The sequence below is a fragment of the Peromyscus maniculatus genome, chromosome 8 (assembly GCF_049852395.1).
Source record: "Peromyscus maniculatus bairdii isolate BWxNUB_F1_BW_parent chromosome 8, HU_Pman_BW_mat_3.1, whole genome shotgun sequence".
Taxonomy (NCBI): domain Eukaryota; kingdom Metazoa; phylum Chordata; class Mammalia; order Rodentia; family Cricetidae; genus Peromyscus; species Peromyscus maniculatus.
The window spans coordinates 85,611,112-85,630,598 of record NC_134859.1 but is presented as its reverse complement, the minus strand read 5'-3'; the positions used below and the strand labels follow the sequence as shown (position 1 = coordinate 85,630,598).

The 19,487-nt window shown below is 49.6% G+C and overlaps 1 protein-coding gene across 1 annotated transcript; it reads right to left on the bottom strand.

Moving 5' to 3' along the window:
• Positions 1-9,370: 9,370 nt before the first annotated feature.
• Lrrc3c (leucine rich repeat containing 3C) lies at positions 9,371-12,628 on the bottom strand. The gene is made up of 3 exons (XM_006971831.4): positions 11,247-12,628; positions 10,981-11,030; positions 9,371-10,666 (listed from the first exon to the last, which is right to left on the bottom strand). The coding sequence occupies exon 3, from the start codon at positions 10,610-10,612 to the stop codon at positions 9,848-9,850; it is 765 nt and encodes a 254-aa protein (XP_006971893.1). The 5' UTR covers positions 10,613-10,666; positions 10,981-11,030; positions 11,247-12,628; the 3' UTR covers positions 9,371-9,847.
• Positions 12,629-19,487: the final 6,859 nt, after the last annotated feature.

Below are 19,487 nucleotides of genomic sequence, written 5' to 3'. Positions count from 1 at the left end.
TAATCAGCTCTGGGAAGGAAGCCCAACTGACCATTACCTGGGCCAGGCATTTGGGAGGTTCTTCCTAGAGCTGACCCTCCTCCAGGGGCTAATGGCCAAGGTTTCTTGTCTCATTCATCTTTGAAAGATCTACAAAGCCACAGTTGAGTAAAATCTAACCCATGTCTGTTCTCCAGAGGACCCGAAGCCCCCTGTACCCATTCTCTCCTCCGGCCTCTCATCTCGCTTCTTTCATTTCTCCAGCCGACCTCCCTTCACGCCGCTCTCTCTCCAGACTGACATCACTCTCCTTGTCCTGCCTCCACCAATTTCTGTCTTGTTGCGCCATTTCCCCAGACTGACTAATGGCATTTTAAGCACTGGGCTTAGAGGGATCCAGGAAGGAAGCAGGAGGAGATGAAGATGTGTTCAGGTGTGTCCCTGGGCTGCTGCCCTGGCCTCTCCACATTCCTGATCTCCTCCTCGGAGTTTGTTTATTAATTTATTATCAGAAACTTGTGTGTGTGTGTGTGTGTGTGTGTGTGTGTGTGTGTGTGTGTGTGTGTTGTGGATAGTCACAGACGTCATGATGCATGTGTGAAGGTCAGAGGGCAACTTGTGGAGCCAAGTAGTTCCTTCTGCTTTTTTGTTTGTTTGCTTTTGGAGACCAGGTTTCTCTGTGTAGCCTTGGCTGTCCTGGATCTTGCTCTGTAGACCAGGCTGGCTTCAAACTCACAGAGATCCGCCTGGCTCTGCCTCCCAAGCGCTGGGATTAAAGGCGTGTGCCACCACTGCCTGGCTCCTTCCACCTTTATGTAGGGTCCAGGAATCAATTTCAGGACATTCAGCTTGCTTAGCAAGAGCCCTTCCCTTCGGAATCGTTTCCCCAGCCCCAAGGGTGCTGGCTTATTATGTTCAGGGGAACATAGGCAAGAATTTAAATTGCATTTGAATGAATTTGACTCATCTGTTAGAATTGTGTGTGTGTGTGTGTGTGTGTGTGTGTGTGTGTGTGTTTAGAGTCTGTCTGTGTAGCCCAGGGTGGCCTTGAACACACAATCCTCTTGTCTCAGCCTCTTGAGTATTGGGGTTACACTGCGCTTACGACACTTGACTCTGTAAGAACTTTTACATTCTTATTTTATTTATGTATAAGAGTGTTTACCTGAATACATGTAAGTAAGGCCAGAAGACAGCATCAGAGCCCCTGGGTCTGCAGTTACAGGTGGTTGGGAGCCACCATGTGGGTGCTGGGAACTAAACTCAGTCCTCCTCAAGAGCAGTCAGCGCCCTTAAGAGTGGACCCATCTCTCTAGCTCCTTTATTTTTTATCTTTAATTTAATTTAATTTAAATTAAAGCATATATATATATTAATTAAAGCATATATATATATATATATATATATATATATATATATATATATATATTGCCCACATGTGTGTCTGTGCACCACATGTGTGTCTGGTGCCCACAGAGGCCTGAAGAGGTTGTAAGGTCCCCTGTAACTGGAGTTGGATAATTTGTGAACCACCATGAGAAGGCTGGGAATCAGAACTGAGTCTTCTGAAAGAGGAGTAGGTCCTCTTAACCACTGACCCATCTCTCCAGCCCCTTCATTTTTTATTTTAATTTTGTATATGTGTGTGGGAGTGTGTATATGAGTGCCATGGAGGCCAGCCTTGTGGGATCCCCCTGGGACTGGCGTTACCAGAGGCGGTTAGCTGCCTAGCTTGAGTGTTGAGAATCAGGCTCAGGTCCTCCGCAAGAGCGACACTCACTCTTAACCACTGAGCCATCTCTCCAGCTCCTGTAAGAATCCCTGAGGCCAAGGGCCTGGGGAGGATAAAACACAGACAAACAAATCCGGGAAAAGGGCTTGACCCCAAACTGAAAACTGTCTAAATTGGTAGTAGGCATTGATCTTTATCTCCCTCTGGTGGTTAATCCATGTGAGTGCTAGCAGATGCTCATCCCCATCCTCCGACTGGCATGTACATACATATATATAATATGTATGTGTGCATGTATATATGTGTATGTATGTATGTAGGTATGTGTTGCTAGTAAATGGGAAAAGGAGGAAGTCCCCCAGCTGCACGCTCTTTGGGAGACTTGTCTCTTTCTGTCGCCGAGTTCTCTGTGGACAGACACAGGCACAGGGCAGGGCTTTATTTCCTTACTTGCTTTTCTTTTCATTGCTGCTGACTTTTCCCTTTGGAGGGGGCCAAAGAGCAAAGAGTGAAATCCGACCGTGAGAGTCCCAAATTTTGGGAGTCATAGATCCTGGCAAGAATGGGGAAGTCTGGCATCTGGAAGTCAGGGAACGGAGGAGGTACAGGGGGTGGAGCATGCGGTGGGGTGTTGGGTGGCTGGAGGAGCTGAGGACGGTGACTCCTCACACAGACACATCCCCAGACCTTCTTAAGGAAAAGGAGGTAGAGGATGGAGATGAAGACATGATGGCTGCCCCGGGCTGCTGTGTTTATATCTCACACTGGAGGCGGAGAGTTTTGGGGTGCAGTCTCTCCTCTCTTCTTGCTTCTGTACCTCTGCTCTCCTTCCCCCTCCCTCTCCCTCGTCTCCTCCTCTCCCTTCTCCCCTCCCCCTTCAATATATAGTGCGGGCTGGCCTCAAACTCCCGATTCCCCTGCCTCAACCACCTGAGTGCTAGGATTATAGTTGCGTGTCACCACACTGACTTGCTGTGTTTCATTTCTTCCTCTCCTCCCTTTTTCCCCCTCTCCTTCCCCATCTGTCATGTTGATATACGCTCAGAGTCTACTGCTAGCATCCGCACCAACTCTAAGAAACTCCTTCTGTCAGCTGGCCCCCCAGAACCTCTACTCTTCCCAAGCCCCTGATGATGCGACAGTGACAGGTGTCAGGGCATCTTACCCACCACGTGGCTGGTGGAAGAGATGACATCCTCCTCAGCTGAGATTGCTAGACCTGCCTGCTGGGACATAGCTTCCTCATTCTTGCTGAAGAGTCTGGGCCCCAGAGAAGGGAAACTTGGAACGGAAGCTCCCCGAGTCTTATCCCAGGGCTCCACTTGGCTTTCCACAGCCATAATTGCAGCAGGACAGGACATCTGGAGAGTGGGCTTTTTTGGCCGGTGCCCAAGACATGGAGGAAATATTAGGGGCCAGAGCTGTGACAAGAGTCTTGGCCTTGTGTCTAGAGAAGCTTGTCTGCTTGTGTGTTTTGTTTTGTTATGTTAGACGGTGTCTCATGTAGCCTACTCTGACCTCAAACTGTCCATGTAGCCAAGGCTGGCCTTGAACTACTAATCCTCCTGCCTCAACCTCATGGGTTCTGGGATTATAGACATTTGCCATCATGACCAGCTGTTTGCTTGTATGTAAAGGCCAGAAAAATCCCGTCAGGGCTTAGTTCCCAGGGCTTCATTCAGATGCCCTCAAGCATCGGATATGAAGCTGGAAAGACCCTGGAAGAAATTCTGGTCCAGGCTAGCCTCCATCTGCATAGTAGAGAAAAAAAAAAAACAATGACAAAAATATAACTGCTTTGTACCTGGAGAGCCATCAATTTCAGAGGTGACCTGCAGCAAACATTTTAAAAATTCACCTCCATCTTCATCCTCAACGACCCTTGAGTCTGTGAGTGCTAAGGTTGAGCAGAAATGGACAAGGAGTTAGACCCCAAAGACCTAAGTTCTGTACGGAATTCTGTTAGGAGCATCTGGGGTGGCCCTGAAGTCCCCCATGCTCTCTGGGTGTCAGAGGAATCACCCATGACAGCTGGATAAACTCGAACTCACTTTTGTCCTTGTTGTCATCTAGGTTTATCCTGTAACCCGAGTGCCATGCTAGTCCCGTCCGTCTGTCTGTCTGTCCGTCCGTCTGTCAGGTCTCTGTCTCCAGGGATGTCGCCAGCAGCTGTGACAGCTCTCAGTCCTGCAGCGGTAAAGGAAAGGGGAAGGTGTGTTCTCCCTTCAGGACTGTCAGATGGTTCTGGAGCTGCGGTTAAGGGGTGTGTGTGTGTGTGTGTGTGTGTGTGTGTGTGTGTGTGTGTGTAGTGGGACTGGGAGCCAATTGACTCCCACCCCAGGAGAGAATGAGTGGAAATTCCTGGAAGGTAATGTTCCTCTGTCTCTGTTGGAAGATGAATGTGGTGGAGGGGAGGTGGATGGGTTTGTACACTTGTCTTTTTCTGGGAGGAGTGGACAACAAAGGCATACTCTGCTTCACCTTCCCTGTGGCGTGGTAGCAGGGGTGGCTTCGTGGGTGAGCAACCTGTGCAGGGCCCCAGCGCTGTGCTTGGTTTAGTGCTGGACTCAGGCAATCTTGAGTAATAAGAAAAAAAAGCCACATTTATTTACACATATATTTATTTAATAAATCTTTCTGCTTTCCACTGTTTTTTTTTTTTTTGTTTTTTTTTTTTTGAGACAGGGTTCTCGCAACATAGCCTTGGTTGTCCTGGAACTCACTTTGTAGACCAGGCTGGCCTTGAACTCACAGAGATCTGCCTGCCTCTGTCTCCCTAGTGCTGGGATTAAAGGTGTGCACCACAATGTCTGACTCTAAAACATTTTTTTAAAAGATTTATTTATGTTTATGAGTATTTTGTCTATATATATATATACATATATGTACACACACGCACACACACACACACACCAAGTGTGTGCCTGGTGCTCATGGAGGGCAGAAAAAAAGCACCCTTGGAACTGGAGTTATGGATGGTTGTGATCCATCATGTGGGTACCGGGAACCGAACCCAGGTCTTCTGCAAGAACAAGTGCTCTTAACCAATAAGCCATCTCTCTAGCCCCTTGAATAATAATTCTTGACTTTTTTTTTCAAGACAGGGTTTCTCTGTGTAGTTTTGGTGCCTCCCGAGTGCTGGGATTAAAGGCGTGTGCCACCACTGCTCAGCAATTCTTGACTTTTAAAGTATTTTGTCCTGTGTATGTGTGTGTTGGTGTACCCAGGTGCATGCATGTTCACATGTGTCTGTTTCCATGTACTTGTGGAGACTTGAGGTTGATATTGGGAGTCTTTGTTGATTGGTCTCTGTCTTATCCATCGAGGCAAGTATCTCAGTCAAATTCAGAGCTCATCAATAGTAGTGTAGCTAGTCAGCTTGCTCCAGTGAGACCCTGTCTCCACCATCTAATGCTGTAATTACAGGTATGCCACCATACCACCCAACATTTATGTGCACCCTGGGGATCCCAACTCTAGTCTCCATGCTTTCTTCTTGCAGCATCTAAACAAATGGTTTAACTACAGAGCCATCTCTAACCTGTAGCTGAAGTTTTCCTGTGTCCTGCCCGGTCTGCAGTCACTCAGACCCAAGTAAACACACACAGGCTTATATTAATTAAAACTGCTCAGCCATTAGCTCAGCCTTACTACTGACTAGCTCTTACACTTAAACTCAGCCCATTTCTGTTAATCTATATGTAGCCACATGTTCCGTGGCTTTACCTGTGTGCCATTACATGCTGCTCCCTGGATGGTGGGCTGGCATCTCCTCACTCAGCCTTCCTCTTCCCAGAATCCTCCTTGTCTGCTTATCCCACCTATACTTCCTGCCTGGCTTCTTGCCAAATCAGCGTTTTATTAAACCAGTGTACAAAAGCATTATTCCACAGCACACCCTTTTATTATTCGTTTTTATTTCACGTGTATGAGTGTGCACCGTGTGCATGCAGTGCTCATGGAGGCCAGAAGAGGGCATCAGATCCCACTGAAACTGGAGTTACAGACAGTTGGAAGCTGACATGTGAGGGCTGAGGCCACCAAGGGGGTGCTCGGAATCAAACCCACATCCTCTTCAAGAGCAGCAAGTGCTTTTAACCCCTGAGCTATCTAGTCCCACATGTGAGTTTTTGTTTTGGTAACAGAATATTTTTCCTTGCTTGTATGACAATGGAGTACTTGTTAACAATGTTTTTTGGTCATACACTTCCAACCCTCCCTTCCCGCTCCCCCAGCATCTCCCAACATGTCCCCTCCCCCCATCCCCCCCTCCGTGAGTCCACTTAGCACCGCCCATTGGGATGTTTGCTGATCCTGTTGGCTTAATCTTGTGCAGGTCCTATTTCAGTAATCACAGCCGGTAAGTTCATGGGCACAATGACATGTCAGGTCCAGAGACATTTCAGAGCACTTGTCCCCATGCTCTGGGTTTTCCGTTCTTTTCTCTCTTCTTCCACGATGTTTCTGGAGCCTTGGGGTGGGGGTTGATACAGATACCCCATTAAGCGCCAGGCACTCAGGAGTAACTCACTCTGAGCACTTTTCCCAACCATGAGTCTCTGCATTAACTCCCTTGAATTCCTCTGGTCCCCTGCCTTGGCCTCCCAAGTACTAGAATTGCAAGTGCACCAGCAAGACCAGTCTAACTCTTTTTAAAAGATGTTTGTTTGTTTTGAGACAAGAGTGTTGTTATATAACCCAGACTGGCTTCAAATTCTTGGCAGTTTTCCCACCTCAGAATTCTCCCAGTGCAAGGATTAGAAATGTATTGCTACCATACCCGGTTTTGTCTTTTTTTTTTTTTTTTTTTTTTTTTTGGCTTTTCGAGACAGGGTTTCTCTGTGTAGCTTTGCGCCTTTCCTGGAACTCGCTTTGGAGACCAGGCTGGCCTCGAACTCACAGAGATCCGCCTGGCTCTGCCTCCCGAGTGCTGGGATTAAAGGCGTGCGCCACCACCGCCCGGCTGTCTTTTTTATTTTTATATTTCATTTATTTATTTTTGGTTTTCCGAGACAGGGTTTCTCTGTGTAGTTTTGCGCCTTTCCTGGAACTCACTCTGTAGCCCAGGCTGGCCTCGAACTCACAGAGATCCGCCTGGCTCTGCCTCCCGAGTGCTGGGACTAAAGGCGAGCGCCACTACCACCTGGCTATTTCGTTTGTTTTTATTTCACGTGTATGAGTGTGCAGCATGTGCATGCAGTGCTCATGGAGGCCAGAAGAGGGCGTCAGATTCCCCTGGGACAGGAGTTACAGACAGTTGTGAGCCGCTCAGTGGGTGCTGAGAATTAAACCCTGGGTCCTCTGCTGAGCCACCTCTCCAGCCTAATTATTTTTATTTTTGAACACGTAACTGCATTTTCTTTTTGCACTAAGAACTACACAATATACAGTAGGTTCTGTTTGGTGCTACTGTACCTATCCTGTAGGCCCAGCACATAGAGGACTGCTCTCCCCTCATTCCTGACCCTGACCACGCAGAGCCAGCAGGTGGAGGATGTTCCTAGACAGCTGGGAGTCCAGTTTGCTGGAAGTCCCAGCAGCTGCTTAAGGACTGTCACCATGCCTCTCTCCCAAGACCAATTGGCTCCTTAAGATCCCGGGTCATCACCAGGCAGATAAGATACTTCTGCAGTTCGAAGAACGGGAAGCTTCCGGAGGGAGGCGAGTGGGCATTCCTTCGGGCGCGAGCTCCGGGCTCTCACCGAGGCTTAAGATAATCTCCCGGTTAAGGCCTCATGTAAGCCCTTCTCCCTCGGGTGGCCAGCCCCGCCCCCAGTCGCCCTAAGTACCCTCTTTGCTTCTCCCCCCCACCCCCAGTCCCGGAGTCACCGTCCAGCTCGGCGTGCGTCACCACACCAGTGACGGTCTCCAAAGCCTCTGTTCTTGGCTGCCCGGGGCAACCCAAATGACGCTTCAGCACCACTTCCCACCTTGCTTCAGTCCCACCCCGGCCCCACCCGACCCCTTCTTCGACCCTGTCTCCCGCTCCCTTAGGTCGTGGCTCAGTCCCGCCCCCTAATTATTCCGCCCTGCACCACGCAGTCCCGCCCACTCCTCTCAAGCTCCGCCCACCCACTCGGGCTTGGGTCTCTCCAGCTCTCACGTTGTCCTCAGCCAGTGCAGCTCCGCGTTGGGGCCAGCTTAGCACTTTTCCTCTTTGTCAGAAGTTCGCTAGTGGGATCAAGCGCTTCAGCATCGCAGTTCATCCTCCACCTGGGTTTCTAGCACCCGAAACCCTGTGTGTTCACGCCCAGATTGAGCTTTGGGTACCGGGCAGTAGCAACTGGCTTCTATAGGGCTTCACCTTTAGCGTTCTCAACTCCCAGGAGCAGAAGCCTGGGCTTTCTGGGGCTCGTTGTCTCGCTTCCTGCCTGGTACATCTAGGTAGAAGAGACTAGTTTTGACATACTATGTTCCTCGGAAAAGCTTACCATTCTCTTCTCTGCTGAGCCTTAAGTATTGTAACATCAGCAAGGCTACCCACCTGCTTCACAGGGCCCTTGACATCCTAGAACCCGCTCTATCCTCCCTGATTCTTGGCAGAGTTGAGGGCTAAAGCCAGGCCACCTTCTCTCTTGCCTCCCTCACACTTCCAGTTCCATCCTTATTAGTTCACAGACTCTGACTCCTACTGTTGGACTCCAATGTCAGGGACCAAGGCAGGAAAAGAGATGGGGTGGGCATGTAGCCCAGTGGGGGATCACCCCACAGAGAGGAGAGGTGGTGGGCGGGGCTCCACATTCTTCTGCTCCTCAATGCCATACCACACATGTTCAGTAAAATGAACAATGAGAAAGAGATCAAGGATGTTCATAAAAGTTTTTTTCTTTTTAATTGAATTGCTCAATGATGTCCTGCATCCCCAGTTCAGTCTCTAAAGGGGACCAGCTTTCCCCCAAGGGAAACTGGCTCAGGAAAGCTGTCAGTGTATAAAGGAGAGGGCGCAGAGGGACAGGGAAATTCTGGGAAAGGAAGTAGGGGACCATGGCGCAGGGGGTCCTTGATAGAGGATACAGGAGAAACGCCTGGATAGAGAGAGAGGTAAGAAGTGAGGTGGAGGAGAGGAGGCGGAGGGGGCAGAGAGGAAGATCCCAGAGGTCCTTCTCAATATGGCTGTACCCTTGCTTTTTGTTTGTATCCCCAGATTGCTCCCCCCCTTCCCTCACCCGTCTCCACACCCTGTCTCCCACTCCCAAGGCTGCTTCCCACATCCCCAAATCTTCTCATATCACCCTTCTTTTGTACACTCCCTCCTCTCTTCCCAAAGCCCTCACTTTGGATGGGTGTGTGTGGGTGTGTGTTTCCATGGTGTATATACATGTTCATGTGGGCGTCTTTGTGGGTGCAACTGAAGGCCAGAGGTTGACGTCACTGAATGTCTTCCTCAATTGTTCTCCCCCTTATTTCGGGCCAGTGTCCAGTGGCCCACTGAACCTGGAGCTTACTGATTTGGCTAGGCAGGTCGACCAATGAGCTCCGGGGGTCTGTTTGTCTCTCTCTCAACCCCAGCACCCTGATTACAGACACCCACCCTGCCTGATTACAGACACCCACCCAGATCTCTAGTATCCAGGCGTTTCTCCTTGTGTCCTCTATCAAGGACCCCCTGCGCCATGGTCCCCTACTTCCTTTCCCAGAATTTCCCTGTCCCCTGTACTAGAGATCTGAGCTCAAGTCCTTAGGCCTGCAGGACAGATACTTCACTGACTGAAACATCTCCCTAGCCCCCCTCCAAGCTGTCACTTTTCTAGCATCATTACCTACATCTGTATGGTGAGGCCTCTGGGGTCACCTGTAGCCAGGTGCAGGCTGCTCCCCTATGTTCCTAAGCTACTGGCTTCTCCCTCTGCATCTCCTCAGACTGAGATGGTTGTTTTTTCTGCCGCCCCCACCAAACCTGGTGGATTCAGGAACTTGGGATTCTCTGAGTCTAGCACAACCCAGGTATAGAAGGAGGTACCCCCAAATCCAGGCTCCAAAGATAGTGTTCTGGAGAAGAAAGAACGAGAGAGCAAGAGAATAAGCGTGGAGCCGAGAAGGTAGTGAGGGAGGCAGGCTGGGAGAGTGGGCAGATGGGGCGGAGGATGTGGGAGAAGAGGAAAGGTTAGGGCCAAGAGCGCAGAGTGCTCCTGGTCCTCAGAGCACTGTGCTGACGGTGGAGGAGTCCTCGGAGCGCACGGGCTGCACAGGAGCCCGCTTGACGGGGCGCCGGGTCACATCGCGGTTCTGCCACACATAGTGGATCAGATAGGCCACTACCAGTGTCAGCCAGCCTCCCATGGTGACTAGCAGGGCCACATCGGTGTTCCTTCGGGTCCCACCTCGTCCCGTGCCACACAGCTCTTCCTCCCTAGTCAGCGGAAGGAACTCCTGTCCCACGAGATCTGGTCGGGCTCCTGGACCACACACGATGCCTGTCCCCGAGCCTGGAGCTAACCTCACCTGCCTGAGCACTTCCTGTAGGGCACAGTCGCAGCGCCATGGGTTGGCGGACAGGTTCACTTGGATCTGCAGCCCCACGAAGGCTGCCACAGGCACGGATGCTAGCTGGTTGGCGGAGAGGTCAAGGTGGCGCAGAGTGCCCTCCAGGCCCTGGAAAGCAGCTCCTGAGAGGTGGACAAGGACATTATGAGACAGGTCTAATTCTTCCAGGAAAGGCAGGTGCTGGAAGGCACCAGCTGGCACGGATGCCAGCTGGTTGGCATCCAGGTAAAGCTTTCGGGTGCCGTTGGGGATGCCGTCGGGTACGGCACTCAGGCCAGCCCGGCTGCAGCGGAATGTCTGGTCGCTAGCTTCTTCGGCCATGTAGCAGCCCTGGGGCAGCGCCTGGGGGGTGGGCACCGAACCCCCTGTGCCTATCACCAGCAGGAGGTGCAGGAGGCCAGGAGCTTGTAGGAGCATGGTCACAGATAAACATAATCCGTGCGTGAAGGAGAATCTGGGCAGTAGAAGGTCCTAGGAAGGAAGAGCAACGTTAGAATACTAGGTTCCCCTGAGGCTCTCTGCTGGAGTTCCTTGGTGGAGACTCTTTGGGCCAGAACCTCTCCTTTGGGGGCTTTCTCAGCCCTAGGTCTGTCTGTCTGTCTGTCTTCAACAGGATTCTAGGGGAGAGACTCCCTTAGGCTTGAAACTTTTAGAAGGTTAATCTATGAGGCCCCTTTGTCCCTTTGCCCTGTTGAAATGGGCCTGGGAGGTTCCAAACTACTGCTTCAGCTTTTATACTCATTTTGCTTCTCGAAATAAATGATTTTTTTTGGTCCTCCACGTACCTGTGTGACTGCCAGGGAGGCCAGGTAAACACCAGGGGGTCTGGTAGGCACTAATGTAAAGACAAGAGTGACAGATCAGTGGCAGGACTCCAGGTGTTCAGCTAGACTATTCAAGTAGGTAACGGACTTCTGGCTCCACCTTCTGTGCTCCACAAGCCCATTTTCTGGAAGCTTCTGCCCCTCTGCCTTCCCCAGCTCTCTGCTCCTCTTCCTCCTCTTCCTTCTCCCTCCTGCCTGGCTGAGTCCTCTCCTGTGCAGTTAGTTACCTTTCTCCCCAGAAGTAGTCCCCCTGACAGTGGGCTCTGGAGACCCGCTTCCTCCTTCAGAAGTCCTGTTTGCTTGCAGCAGCTGGAAGCTGCGACCTGGGGCCCAAGTGTCTAGAGTTTCCTGGCATGTGACTCTAGGCCCCAGGTGTCAGATACCCGAGCCATGGCCTGGCCAGGCAATGCCAAGAGAGAGCAGATCCCAGCCCCTGATGATATGTGTGGGAGAACAGGCCTGGATTCCATTCCTTGTCCCAGGCTCTCCTCCCACAGCTCAGTGGTTGCTGTCGTCTATCTGCTGCTGAAAACTGCCTTCCGGCATCTCCTTTTCTTGTCCAGAGTCGAGCTGGCCAAAGGGACGGCTGCTTGGTTGCCCTGGGGGCAGAACCCTGCAATTCCATCTCAGCAACTCGGAACACAAGCCTTCCTGCACGCCCCGTGTTCTCTGTAGGCCCCATGGTGCCTTTTGTTGGCCAACATCTTCAGAGGATGCATCTGATCTTCACAGGGCCAACTCTTGACTACCAGGGGGCGCTGTGGTTCAGTTTCCGTTTGCTGTGTAGATGGTGTTAGGCTAGGCTCTTGAAGTCTGATTGGGTGGCTTAGGAGTTTTCCCGCCAGCTTTTCTGTTCCATGATGTTCTTGGGCTCCAAGGATGGCATTTTGAGACCCTCTTCATGCCTGTAACCCAAAGATGGCTAGGATGACCTTATCTTTTCCTCCAAGGCCTCTTCATCCTAAGGAGTGTTTGCAGGCCCCCACTTCACACAATCCCCTCTCCTGATGTCCGCTGGGTAGTGGGAAGGAAGGATTTGAGGCTGCAGTGTTCGGTGTGTGTCCCTGAGCCCTTGTGTCTGAACAAAGGTAGAGCATAGAGAGGCCCCACGAGGTGGAGCGGACAGGAGAGAGCTTGTGGCGGTGACATGCAAATGTTGCTGTTTTCATGACCGTCTTTCAGAACAGGTTACAACACCAAGACAGGTTTTCCCGCTCCACCTTACCTCCCATGCTTTGCAGAGGCAGGGGTGACCCAAAGTCATGGCTATGGATGTCTATGTAGACCAGCAGTTCTCAATCTGTGGGTCATGATCCCTTTGGGGTTTCAAATGATCCTCTCACAGGAGTTGCCTTAGACCATTGGAAAACACAGATATTTACATTACATTTCATAACCGTAGCAAAACTACAGTTATGAAGTAGCAACAAAAATAATTTAATGGTTGAGGGTCACCACAACGTGAGGAACTGTATTAAAGGGTTGCAGCATTAGGAAGGTTGAGAGCCACTGATGTAGATGAACCACCCAATACCTTAGCTCATGGGCGTCTCCTGTATAACTGCCTTGACCCTTATGGCCAGCCAGCCACACTGATGCCGCCTCACAGCCTGGTCCCCTGTGGTATCATCTTACCCACACCATCTCCAGTTTGGTGCAGGATTTAGAGCTTCAGTGATGCACGGGGGTTCAAAAGAGGGGGGCCAGCCAGCTGCACCCTCACAGATTGCAGGCAGGTAAATGGAGGCCCCAAACATGCCTAGACTTGGATTACGTCAGTGACCAGACAAAGCCCACGACCCAGTCATATCCTTCTCCAACCACTTCCTATTCCCATTGGCATCTCTCACCCCAAAGCCACACTTAGGTACTCGGTGCTTCTTTGACTATCGGTGATCTTGTGTGGAACTCTCTGGTTCACTCCCACTAGAAGTGGAAGAAAACTGGAATGTGGGGGTCACAGAGTAAGGGGGAGACATAAGAGGGTACTCTAAGGAGGATGAAGTCAGACTGCAGGTCTTCCTGAGGAGGAAAACGTACTGGGTGGTTATATTATTATCATCATCATCATCTTCATCATCATCATTTATTTCATTTTTTTTCTAGACAGGGTTTCTCTGTACAGCTTTGGCTGTCCTGGGACTCACTTTGTAGACCATGATGGACTTGAACTCACAGAGATCCTCCTGCCTCTGCCTCCCAAGTGCTGGGACTAAAGGCGTGCACCACCACACCCTGCCAATTATTATTATTATTGAGACAGAGTCTCACTATGTAGCTCAGGCTAACCATAAACTCACTGTGTAGCCCAGGCTGGTCTTGAACTCACACTTCTTCTCCCTTATCCTCCCAAACCTTGCTGATTTTGTATGAGTTTGTGTTTGATCAGGACCAGACACACAGCTGTAGAGTCTGGTGCAAGATGAAATAGGAGGCCTTTTGTTTAAAAACTTAAGAATTTTAAGGTAGTAATAGAGTTTAAAACCCAGCCCGAGGTTTCTCCACGCATTGATGTGGGCGTTCCTGGAACTATGGACACTACCTGTCATCAGACTGTTCCTGTGACTTATCTTGGAACAAGTAGTTTTAAAAGTGTGGTGGGGTTAGGACCAGATAGTGAGATACCGGCAGTCACCACCTCTGGGGATGTGCTCACCTCTGACTCATTCTTGTGATGTCAGCAGGGGCATTTCTCAGGTTCACATCTGTCCGAAGAATCAGATAAACTATATCCTTTTGCATTTGTTCTGTGCGGGTTGCTTTCGAATTAAGGCTGGACACTCTGCCACTGCATGCATGGGAGTGTGTTTGCAAGCCTTCCCAGCCTGCTCTTCTCTCACCCCGCCAGCGAGGTTAGCCAAGGCCCAAGGGTTAAGCCTGGCAGTTGCTGGAGAGTTATCTTCTTGGACTAGGGCATCTGCCAAGCCAGAGTGAGACTAGTGAGACTGGGATGTCCCACACAGCAGTTAGAAGAGCAGCTGGCACTGTGCCCCCAGGAGAGGCCACCTGGAGCTGTGGCTGTGCTTAATAAAGGGAGGCCAAGTACAGGGCTCAGGAAGTGAGAGCTCTGAGGGGAAGAACCTGCAGTTAGGACTGGGTTCACTACCGTGTGCAGACTAATAGAGATCAGAGGAGAAATTGTGCTTTGCCATTTTACAAGATTTACTTTTATTAATTTTTAAAATGTGTGTGTGTGTGTGTGTGTGTGTGTGTGTGTGTGTGTGTGTGTGTGTGTGTTGGGGAATATGTGCACATGAGTGCAGGGGCCTGAGGAGGCCAGAAGAGAACATCAGATCCTCTGGAGCTGGAGTGACAGGCTGTGGTGAGACACGCTATGCGAGCGCTGAGACCTGAATTCTGGACCTGGTAAGAGCAGCAGGTGCTCTTAACCACTGAGCCATCTTGGCACCCTCCCCCACTTTTGGTTCCCTCACGCAGTGAGGACTTCCTGTCAGCCTGATGCTCAAGGGTGTGAGTTAGAGGGTACAGGACAGACCTGGTTCCTAACGTGCTGTGTCTGTCGCAGTGGTTCTGAAAAGAGTCTACATGTTCCGGTCTCTTGGTGATGGCACACACCTATAATCCCAGCACTCACGAGGCAGAAGCAGGCAAATCTTTGTGAGTTCAAGGCCAGTCTGGTCTACAGAGCTAGTTCTAAGACAGCTAAGGCTGTTACACAGTGAAATCCTGTCTCTAAAAAAAAAAAAAATTCATTCCAGGGGTTCATTAAAAAAAATCTTCATTGACTCTAAGCATTAGTATGATTCCAACTTTGCCCAGGAATTTATAATGTGAGCCTGTGTTGAGACTTGTCAGTCTAGGAGACAGGTTGACACATGTCTTCTTTATACATTAATTTAATGTCTGCCTTGACTGACATGTAAATGAGGAGCTTGAAGCAGAGAAGATATATAGCAGGATCTGGTGGCTTCCATCTTGGTATCTAGCACTCACCCCCTTCGGGGATAGCCATACTGATTTGGGAGAGTATGTAGATACTCAGTCTCTGATGATGGAGCTGAATTGGTTCTTCAGCTACCCCAAATTCTGTGGCTCACTTTTCCCACCTCCTTGGCAGCTAGAAACAGTCCCGATTGCAGCCAGTGACTTCTCAGGGGTTGGCTAAAGTACTTTCTGGGACAGTCTTTGATTGTTCCTATGTGTCTGTGCTTTGAACAGGGAGGGGCAGTCTAGCCATCTTATCATCATGGGGCAAGACAGCAGAGAGGAACAATCTCAGTGAGGTGTTGGCCTGGGCATCACTGGGTCACTCAGTCATCTTCAGACTTGTGGGGGGCACAGAGGTCTTTGTGCTCACAGACAAGCACTAGGGAACCCAGGATGTTAAACACCAAGGGTTGTTCCTCCAAGGGAAGGAATGTAGAACTTGTTATCCATCCAGAAGGCCATAGGGGACAGGCTTTCTAGTCTGGTGACCTTTGCACTCTGTGTGGCTAGACACTTTTCCAGTACTGGACCCTCTTTTAGATTAGATCCTTATCATAAATTTGTTCTTCTCAGTCAATCTATAGAACCCATCTTTATGGACTTTACAAAGAGTGTCAATGTAGACATGTTTGATGTGTATTTAGCTTACTTTTTTCCTCGAGGAGATGATTTATGTGTGCTTTGTTGTGCATACAGGATCGAGTTAATTAGGACCAGAATAGTTTCCATCAAATTGTGCAGTGCTTAAAAAATGACTAAAATAAAACCATTTGGAGTCAGACCCCCAAAGTTTGAAACAACACTGGCTGCTGAGTCTTGCCTCTGATGGCTGTCTCTCTGCTGCCTGTGAAGGTGGGGACACAGCCCCTCCCCTTGCACCTCCTTTCACCGTGTGGGAAGATAAGCTCCTCCTTTAATTAGCTACACAATAGGATATTGGCAGCCTTGAAAACAACTGCTGTGGATACAGAAACTATAATAAGATTTATATAATGGAGTTTTTGTTTTGTCTTGTCTTGTCTTTTTTTTTTTTTGCCAAAAGAAGAGTAAAATTATGCCATTTGCAGGAAAATAGATGTAACTGGAGATCTTCATGTTGAGCATATAAGGAAGATTCAGAAAAGTAATTATCAAATGTTTTCTCTCATATGCAAAATGCGCACACACACACACACACACACACACACACACACAGCCATATAAACCCTTTGGTAGCTCTCAAGTTACATCTGAAAAGGTTGCTATAATTCCCCCCCCTAATGAGTGAGATAAATGAGGTGACTTCAGAGAAACCGAGCTGAACTTATAATCTGATAAGGTGGAAGCAGGACGACGAGGGCTGCACAGGATCTGGAACACGCCCTTTCCCTGTACACGAGGTTTCAGGTAAGATTCATGGGAAATCGCAGGGTTTCAGCTGGGAAGAGAGAATGGTCTTCAGTGCTTGTTAACTATGCTGGGATTCCCGCTGCACTGTTGTGAGGAGTGTAGACTTCTGGATTGAGGGGGTCCTTTTCCTTCTGTGTCCCTAAGGTTTTCTTTCTTTCTTTCTTTCTTTCTTTCTTTCTTTCTTTCTTTCTTTCTTTCTTTCTTTCTTTCTTTCTTTCTTTCTTTCTTTCTTCCTTCCTTCCTTCCTTCCTTCCTTTCTTCTCTCTCTCTCTCTCTCTCTCTCTCTCTCTCTCTCTCTCTCTCTCTCCTCTCTTCATGATAGGGTTTCTCTGTGTAGTCCTGGCTGTCCTGGATCTCACTCTGTAGACCAGGCTGGCCTCGAACTCACAGAGATCCGCCTGCCTCTGCCTTCTGAGTGCTGGGATCAAAGGTGTGTGCAATTTTCCTCATCTTTCTATCTTGCCTCAGTGCAGTCTCCCAGGGGTAGGCTTCACCTTCCCTCCTATTCTGAAGTATCTGAGGAAGCCAGAGGATGGAGCAGTGGGCATCATATCACCTGGGCACTGGGGAAGGTGACAGTGAGGATGACAGCTGAGTGAGGCATGGCTAGGGGTCTGTTAGCTGGGGAAGATGGAGGAGGGGGATTAGAGACCGAGGCAAAATCCCGAGAGTGCGGGTGTTCTGGGAAGGAAAGCCCTACTGGGCAACTGGGTTCTGGGATTCGTGTGCAGGAACATCCTTCATTTGTCAGCTCTGCTCTGTGCAGGAAATGTAAACACACGAGTTAAAATTCGGAGCAAGCAGCCTCAGCCGGGAAGCCGAGCCGAGCCGCAGGTCTGCACATGGAAAGCCCTTTGCCCTGGAAATAGAGTGAGCACCCTACAAGAGGGGCTGGCCTCTGGCAGGGGGAGGCGTGGTGTGGGGGTGGAGGCCACCCAGAATTTCTAGCTAGGTGAGGCCTCCTAGGAGCAGGAACTCCGTTGGGAGGGCACCAGGGCGGGTCTAATCGGGATTTTATATCCCCTGTCCTCTGGCTCTGCAAGATATCCGCTGTTCTCAACTGCTTTCACTTGTGAGAAAGAATGTCGGTGGGCCACATTAAAGAATATGCAGCTTCAAGAGTTCCTGGAGGGATCTTCCCACCCTTGGCTCCCAGGGGGAGGGGTTCTGGTTCTCAGGCACTGGCTGGGGGCCCAGAGGTCTGGCCAGGCTAGTCTTTACCCTCTGCAGCTCACGAGAGCCAACTGTCCAGACTCCATTCTCCCCAGTCCTGAGGTGCCCCACACCCAAACAAAAGCACAAACATAATTGCACATAGCTCTTTCGTTCCTTGCACTTCTGAAGGAAGCAGGGGTGAGGTGGGGAGGGGCAGAGGATGGGTGACATTTGTGGACCAGTGCCCAGGTTGACAAGACAGAGCATAGGGGTCTCCATTTCCCAATGGCCCTCTTCCCAGCATCTGCTCTGGCTTTCTTTCAAACAACGTGCGCCCTGTCTACCATCCTGCGTGTAGGTGTGTCTGTCACAATCTGGGCCTCCGCAGTCCCAGATGGAATCACTCCAAGCTTGGGGAACGTGTGCACCTCAGCTGACTGAGCAGCCTGCACAGGGCAGGGAGAGCCCGTGATATTTAAAAAACACACTTCATAAAATATTTAAAAGTAATATCACATTACATAGAGGTTGAAACTAGAGAATGAAAGGATACCCTGAGTCCGTCCATCCTAATATAAGGTCTCTTTCCTTTCGTTGACTTTCCATAGCCTGGTAAAGGCCTCAACATCATTCCAACCTGGAACAGACTAACAGCAGACCTGCCCTGAGCATTTAGCTATGTGCCAGGGACAGTCGCAAGTACTCTACATTTATCGAGCCTATTGATCTTAGTAAACAAGGTGGAGCGAACATTACCATCACTGTTTAGAAATGAGGCAACTGAAGCAGAGAGGTTCAGAGACTTGCTCAAGGTCACACAGCTGGTAGCCCAATGGGCAGAGAGCTGAGCCCGCTGCCAGATCACCACTCTAGTTTTGCTTAGCACATGCACGAATTCCGGTTTACAAAATCCTTTTATGATGGGCGATTTCAAACACCAACATAGAGAAAATAATATGAGGAACCTCATGTCCCCATCACCCAGTTCTAATAATTATCACTGTACTCAGTTTTAGTAATTATCAGCTTATGGCTGTTCATTTTCCTGTGTCTCCAGTCCATATCACTTTGTAGTAAATCCAGCTATTGTGCCATTCCATCCACAAACAGTTTAGAATATATCTAGCTCTGTTTTTTTTTTGAGACAAGGTCTTTCTAGACAGAGTCTCTCTCCTTAGCCTTAGTTGTCCTTGAACTCACTCTGTAGACCAGGCTGGCCTCAAACTCAGAGATCCACCTGCCTCTGCCTCCCAAGTGCTGGGATTAAAGGAGTGTGCCACCACACCTGACCTTCCCCTCACATGTGTGTGTAATATATATGTATATGTATATATGTATATATACAGATATATATCGTATCTCTGAATAATAAGGTAAAGTCTTAACATGTATATTATTATTGTGTGTCTATGTGTGTGCATGTGTGAATGCCACAGAACACTCTCAGAGGTCAGAGGACAACTTTTGGAAGTTGGTTCTCCCCTTCCTTCCATCCTGGGTTCCAAGGAGTAACCTCAGGTGCTGGGCTTGTGTGGCAAGGGCTTTTACCCACGGAGCTGTCTCGCTCGCTGGCCCTAGATTTTTTTTTTTTTTTTGGCCTAGCTCTTCTGTTTCAAGTAGAACCTTGCTATGCAGCCCAGGCTGTCCTAGACCTCACTGTGCTCCCCAGGCTGACTTCCAATCTGTGAGCTTCCTGTCCCTGCTTCCCAGAATGCTGGGAGGACAGGCACTCACCACCAGGTCCATGTTTCCCTTGATCTAGATTTTGCTGATGATATACCCGAGAAGTGTTTAGCCTCTATCCGTATCTTTTCATATGTCCTGGCAACTCTTTTCCCATGCTGCCACATAGTTTCTGCAACTATAAATGGTTTCGTGTTTTTCTATCCAGGATGGGTAGAACATTCACTTTTTTCTTGGGCATTTAGGTTGCTCTCAGGATTTTACTACCCTAGACTTCTGGGATATACAGCCTC

Bases quoted from the DNA above. Each gene is read 5' to 3' on its own strand.
- Lrrc3c (XM_006971831.4), bottom strand. From the start codon at position 10,612: ATGCTCCTACAAGCTCCTGGCCTCCTGCACCTCCTGCTGGTGATAGGC.